The 7,348-nt window shown below is 34.5% G+C and overlaps 1 protein-coding gene across 3 annotated transcripts in view; it reads left to right on the forward strand.

Annotated features, from left to right (window-relative positions):
* The window catches only part of LOC107680780 (nesprin-3-like), a 34,898-nt gene that overhangs the window by 2,311 nt on the left and 25,239 nt on the right, over positions 1-7,348 (forward strand). For 2 of the 3 annotated variants that reach the window (XM_016476825.1, XM_016476828.1), the window contains exons 2-5: positions 2,149-2,307; positions 3,344-3,516; positions 3,880-4,189; positions 4,989-5,144. In XM_016476825.1, the coding sequence (XP_016332311.1) occupies positions 2,164-2,307; positions 3,344-3,516; positions 3,880-4,189; positions 4,989-5,144 (783 nt within the window). In that variant the 5' untranslated portion in view covers positions 2,149-2,163. The remainder of the gene's footprint in view (positions 1-2,148; positions 2,308-3,343; positions 3,517-3,879; positions 4,190-4,988; positions 5,145-7,348) is intronic. The other variant, XM_016476827.1, reaches the window with a different exon arrangement.

A 7,348-nucleotide genomic window follows, 5' to 3' on the forward strand; every position in this document is an offset into this window, starting at 1 on the left:
CAAAAAAACTATCAGTGCCGATTAATCGGCAAAACCGATACATCGGTCGACCTCTAGTACCGGTGCCATATTGGTACCGGGTTTCGGTACCCAACTCTAATCATATGGTATATATATATATATATATATATATATATAAAATGCATAAAAATATTATAAATAATATAAATTTTTTTAACTTGTATGTTTTGTTCATGGACACACTGCATAACCGTCAAGGCCAAACCAATGGCAGTAGGGGATTACAGTGTTCTCCAGATGTATTGTTTGTGTATTTTCATATGAAAAGGGTTATGGGAATGCCAGTGAAGGGAATGCTGTTGGAGATATGACTCATGCAGGAAAGTGGCTTGTAATCCTTTTTAGGGCGCCCTCCTGTAAAGAATAAAAAAGGGCATATTTGGCTGTGCTTTTCATTCAGTCTCTTGTTTTGAAAGAACATATGTAGCCATAAGGAATTGTGTTTCATGCCCCTTAGAAAGTTATGCAGCATTGCCAGTGTGCAGGGTTTGGCGGGAACATTGTGCTGTAAGGTGGAGTGGTTTGGTGGTTACTAATATTGGCTGGTAACCAAAAGGTGTTTGGTTCAAACCAGCTGCCAGGGGTGATTCATGAACTGTCACAGTTTGTGAGCACAGCAAGCCTGCCAAATTCACGTAATTACTACAGTTTGTTGTTACTACTATAAAAGCGTCTAGAGTTTTTATATTTATATGGGATCTCCTTCCAACAGGGTAAGATACTGTCTAGGGATGCACCGAAATAACAATTCTGGGCCAAAACCTAAAATGCTTTGTATTAATTATTTATTGTTTTATTAAATAATATAAATTAATTGTGTAAGACTTTTTCCATTCATTCCAACTTAATAATTTGAATGATACTGAATTTAAAAAACACAAGGCAATAAAATAACTACACTTTTATTGAAAGTAACACAATGTAATTGGAAAGAAAATATATTAATATTAAATAGCAATATATTATTTTTATTCAGTTTTATGCAACTGAATAAGATATAACTCTTTTTTTTTTTTCTCTCTTTTGACTAATTATCCAATTAATGCATAGTCCTACAAAGCTATGATTATCAGAGCATGTGAGCAGAGCATAGTGGGGAGCAGATCAGTGAACGAGAGGGTAGCGTCATTTTACCAGCGTTGCCCACCATGTTACAGCACAGTAGCCCTATTGCAAACAGGAGCAAGTATGCTACATATAAACGTCCTGTCGGCATGTTATTTGAGCGGACTTTGCTTAACAGTATATTTAAAATAACTATTTTAATATAAATTAAAGTGTCATTTATTCCTGTGATGGTAAAGCTGAATTTTCAGCAGCCAGTCTTCAGTTATCAATTAATCCTTCAGAAATCAATATGCTCATTTAGTGCTCTAGTGCTTTTTAAATTATCATCAATGTTGAAAACAGTTGTGCTACTTAATATTTTTATGAAAACCGTGGTAATTTTTTCCATGAATATTTGATAGGAAGTTAAAAAAAACATAATTAATTTGAAACAGAAAACTTTTGTAAGATTATAAATGTCTTTGCTGTCAATTTAAAACAATTTAATAAAAGTAAATCTTACCAACCCCAAACTTTTGAATGGTAGTATATATAAATAGGAGAAATCGTTATGCTAGTCATCACTTTTTTGTTGGGTTCAACACAGTGCTCAAAATAGCAGCTGTAGGAATGGAAAGTCCCACCTTTTAGTTAAAAGAGGCAATCACCTGTTTGTTTACTCCAGAACATACATGTGCATTAGCTGGCCAACCTGGCTGAAAATGACTTATGTTTGGCAGATTTAGAGCTAAAGAAACACAATTTATTATACCATTGTTATTCAAGCTATATTTCAGATTTGAAATGTTATAGAAACATAATTTTGACCAGATTTCGATTTTTCACCATTCAAGTAGACAGAGCTGCACTTGCATGACTGTAAATAGTTGGCCAAGGGTGATACCAGTGAACAGACTTGCCTTAAAGGTACTTTGGATTTGCCAGTTGAGCTCCAGAGACACTTTGGATAAAAGAATCTGCTTTAAGTGTATAAGAGGAATGTGTGGTAAAGGCTTGTCTTTTCTAAATTCACAGCTGTTTTGGAATTTAGCAAATGTGGTCCCTATGTTTTTGCATTAGGTCAGCCTTAACCTAATGACCCAGCAAGAGCAGGATGAGTTCAGGGAAAGTTTGGCGGAAGCCCTGTCCTGGATGCAGGCCGTCCAGGAGAAACTTAAACAAAATGATAACACCCAAGGACCCAGATCAGCGCTGGAGGTCAGACTCCGAGAGACAGAGGTGAGACCTTCCCTGACCTTTGACCTATTGAGGGTGTAGTGGTACTGAAATAGAACCATCTTAGTTTCTCAAATGCATCTCATATTTGCTAAAAAATCATAAGAGTTTCATAAGAGACGCTGTAAAAAAATTCTGTAGTTTTTACAAAATAATTTTGGCAGCTGTTACTGTATAAAACTAATTTACAAACAAGAAAATTGGAATGTAAACCAGTAAAATCAACAAATCACATTGCCACTAAAATCTGTTTTGTACCTTTAACATATACTGACAAGTGACAACCACCATAATAATGCAGGTGGTAAAAGAGAAAGCCACATAAAGAATCAAATTTCATCACAAGTAGCTTTTTCACAAGCTGAGGTATACTAATATACAGAAGGTGCACAGAGTCATTCATGCAAATACAAAACACCATTATGGTAACACACGACTCCTAAATAATGCAATAAACATTCATTAAACAACAGAAAATGTAACAAAACCCTAATGTACTGATAACTAAAACTATTAAGAAATGTGATTATTTAAACAAAATACTTTCAAATGTGGAATGTCACGCAGGGAATTCTGGGAATATCAGTTTACAGTTAAGACTGTAAATTATACATTGATTTGTTATTTTTTACTTCTAAAAACTGTACAATTAACCGCATTTTACAGTTTTTCTTTGTATATAGTACGTGAACTTACTGTTATTAACAGGTTTTTTTTCTGTAGCATTTTTACAATATTTTACAGTTAAAATTACACTTGTTTTTTTTTTTGTTTTTTTTTACAGTGGATATCTCATCAATTTAAAGTAGGGCTGTGCAAAAAATCAAATGCGATTTTCATGCTCATCTCGTCAGTAAAGCCGGTTCTGTGATTAGTAGTAAATCTCCAGCACATGCTTTCAGATGGAGCGGCATTTACTACACAGAGCCGTAATTCACTGACAAACCACGCAAAATCGCAGGCGATTCATTGCACAGCCCTAATTTAAAGTCTTAATTTAAATTTTCCATTAAGCAAGATTTTTTTCTATGTTGTAAAGAAAATTCATAGCTCAGAGCCCGAAGGCCATGTGAAGATGGACAGGGTGTTGGTGGCTTCTGAAGCTCTGCTTCGAAATGGAGATGAAGAGATGAAGAATCAGACTCTTTCGAAACTCAAAGATATAAAAGCACTCTGGGAGGAGACGTTAACCTACATCATTCATTGTCACAGGTACAGGCTTTGTCCATACGTATAAAGTTGTATTACTATATTAAAAGCATTTGCGTATAATGACATTTGCGTTATCACTGTAGCGCTATATTACTACAACCATTGCGGGGAATTGACAATAATTTTGGATCATTTACCTTTGTCTGTCTGTCTATCTATCTATCTATCTATCTATGAAAATCTTTGCCTAGGACAGTTATATTTTATTTATATTAATTGATTAAGCCATCATTATACAAAAATATTTGACCACAAAATGCAATGATTGACCAATCAGAATCAGACCGAACCATGGAAATGCTTTGTATTCTTATATCTGAAAATTTATTTATTTATTTGATTATTTTCGTGCCCCTCTGACAGTCGTATCGAGTGGGTGTGGCTGCACTGGAGTGAATACTTGAAGGCCCATGAGGAGTTTGGGATGTGGATAGAGAAGATGCACAGGGCTCTGGAGCCCCTGCTTGAGATGCAGCTGGGTCTCAAAGAGAAGCTGTGGCAGGTGGATCATCTGCGGGTCCTTCACAGTGACATTCAATCCCAGGCTCAGTTTCTGAAGAGGCTCCTGGATGAGGCTGCAGCCCTGTTCAACCGCACTGAAGATCCTAGTGTAGATGAGAAGGCTCAGCAGGGTCTTAAAGATGCTTACAACCACATTCAAGAACAAGCACAGGTAAAACTTGAGTTTTCTTTTCTTATCATTGACAACCACACAGCCAGAATAAATGTGTGTGTTGAGTCATTTCAGAATGCTTTAGTTTTGAGGGTATTAAGGTAATGCCTTTGTTCTACACTAAAATGCTGAATTTAAAGAATTTGAAAACCTTTCAAGCTGTATTGTATTGTTAATGTTTTATAAGGTTGTTCAGCATGTTAAATAAGTCAAAACAGTCTTTTAATCTTCTATCTTCTCATTTTTTTTGCACTTACTCATGAAAGTCATTCAAAAAAATCTAGTCTCAATAGGTTACCGTTGTTCTTCAGTTCTCCGCTGCTGTCACTGACAGGTTGTAGCTTGTGTTACTCTTTCATAGTTATTATGAAAGAATGAACTATTAGGGGCCTCTAGATATTAGTGAAAATTACACTACCTTTCAAAAGTTTTGGGTAAGCAAAAATTTTCTATTGTTTTTTGAAAGTCTCTTATGCATTTATTTGATAAAAAATACAGTAAAACAATTATATAGTGAAATATTATTACAATTTAAAATAACCGTTTGCTATTTTAATACTAAACATCATTTATTTGAAATAGAAACGTTGTAACATTGTTTTACTGTCACTTGTCCAATTTAATGCATCCTTGCTGAATGGTAGTGTATAATTTGTTATTTAACCTATATTATTATTCTTAATGCATAATTAATTTATTGCTGTTATCTGCAGAATGAATTAAGATCATCAAATTGAAAATAGTACTATGTCAGAGATATGACCTTTTTTTTATTTTTATTTTTTATAAATGCATGCAGGAAAGATTAACATTGGCACAAAAAATAGCAGAGGAGCACCAGCAGTACCAAAGTTGCATTGATAAGTTTCAAAGCCGGCTGATGTCTAAAACAGAAGAAGTCAGCCGTTTCAGCGACATGGAGGATACGACACAAAATAGGCTGAAAGCCCTGCAGGTACAATGACCTACTTATTTGGGGGAGGGGAGGTCAGAGTGGTCAACTGGGAAAATTTTTGGAAGTCAAACTGTGGAGAAGTCATTCCAGCAAGTTTAGCACTTGCTAATTTGCGGCCTCATTTTCACTTCACTAGTATATTAAAGGGTTCATAAAAAAAATCTGATTACTATGTCTAGTATTATGTAAACGTGATGTAACTTGCAGAACCTCAGTTAATTAAAACATGTATTGCAACTTCAGATGTAAAAATTACTCAGTCTAAAATGTTTTGTGATGTCATGATTGTTAGTAAATATTAATAATGATGAGTAAACACCAATTCGGTGTAAAGTACCTGGCAAGGTAATAAAGTAGGATAAATACCTTATATTAATACTTATATACTAACATAATACTATATATATATTGTACTGCAATATACTCCAGTTTGTGTTTAATACCGCAACCCTCTACAATGCGAGTAAATCACTCGCATATGCGACTAAATGTCCATGCTAGGCGACAAAGTAATGTCTATCGTTAGCCATTGGCTAATAAATTGTTAGATTTCATTCACCAGTTTTTGAGGTAGAGGCTACCTATAAGTTTAACACTTGCCTTCACTCATTTTGAACACTGCACCCTTGAGAGTTTCACTTTCTATCTTTAAAGCTCAATATTTAAATTCTTCTCAATGGATGCGCAGTGTGTTTGACGCATCATAAACTCTAGTGTGAAGGCACACGACTATCTGTTGCTTAGCTGAGAGCGCTCAGTGTTTCTCTCATACATGCAAAGAGAGGGACAGCAAAACAGTCTTACTTACCACATAGAATTGATGCGCTACAGGTGAATTATATTCTTTGTTGTATTTTCTGTCAAAACAGAACAGTTCATTTGGAATGGACTACTTGCACAACTACTTTCACGTTCTACTTAGTACAGCTCGGGAGTTTCCGGTCAGCGTTTAGCGCACTTACATACAGACAGTTTCTCATGAGAAAGCAGATTATTACTAAGTTTTAGGACTGGCAATTTTTTTAAAACAATGAATATATTCTCTGCGTTAACATGAATTATCTTCAACCTGCTGAAATGTTCCTATAAATATAGTTCCCTTCCAAATGTGCCTTTTGAATAATAAATACATTTCCCCACTAACCTGCCTAGTCCAGCGCTTGTCTTCTCATTAACAATATTTTTCTCTTACTGATCATATTTCATACCTGTTGAATTTACAGTTTTAAATGAATTTGACTGATAAACACACTTACGAAACCATGGTTTTACTATAGTAAAAGTGTAGTAACCTTTTTTTTTTTGTGGATTACCATTTGTATAACCACAATTTTACTACAAATACCATGGTTAAACTATGGTTAGTGTGGTAAAACCCGGGTTAATTTGTGGTTACTATGGTTTAATTACAATTGCAAATTTTATTTGTAGTAAAACAATGGCTAATTTTCATAAGAGCAGTATTGCTTTTGTGCGTTGGTGCTCTTATTCCAATGGCTGAATGAATGTGCGGTAACATTTAATTAATTTTAAACAGTAACGCATTGACAGTGCGACTACTTTGACTATTCATATTTTGGCATTACATACAGTGAAATGATTGTGAATTAAAAATGACACAGAATAGTGACTAACATATATACAGATAAATAAAGGTTCGTTCTGATTGTATTCATCCGATCTTACACACACTGCAGCGTAGCTATTAGTAGGGTTGGGCGATATGGGCAAAAATTAATATCTCTGTATTTTTTTAGCCGATTTGCGATATACGGTATATATCTCTGTATTTTCGATTTGTATTTTTTTATTTTAAAAAATCTTCTCCAATGATCAAGATATGGACATGTCTACAAGTGAACATGACTACATTTCAGAGTCCAAACCAAACATGCCAAGTATATGTACATGTATGTATATATATATATATATATAAATATATGTATATATCACTTACCGTGCAATGTTGTCCAACAAAACAATACATATTAAAGGCTATGAACACGCTTCTTGAAAGTACTTGAATTTCAGACATATGGATTCAAGGCCTGGAAAATACATTCTTATTGTCTTATTGTATATATTGCATCAACGAAAAGTTCCAAATATAGTAACAGCTGAGCCGCTGCGCATCTCTAAAAGCAAACACAGTCGAGTTTCATTCATGAATGAAAGTGCGTTTTTGAACGAATCTAGTGAGTCGG

This window comes from Sinocyclocheilus anshuiensis, unplaced genomic scaffold (assembly GCF_001515605.1).
Source record: "Sinocyclocheilus anshuiensis isolate Anshui unplaced genomic scaffold, SAMN03320099.WGS_v1.1 scaffold869, whole genome shotgun sequence".
NCBI classification, from domain to species: Eukaryota; Metazoa; Chordata; class Actinopteri; order Cypriniformes; family Cyprinidae; genus Sinocyclocheilus; species Sinocyclocheilus anshuiensis.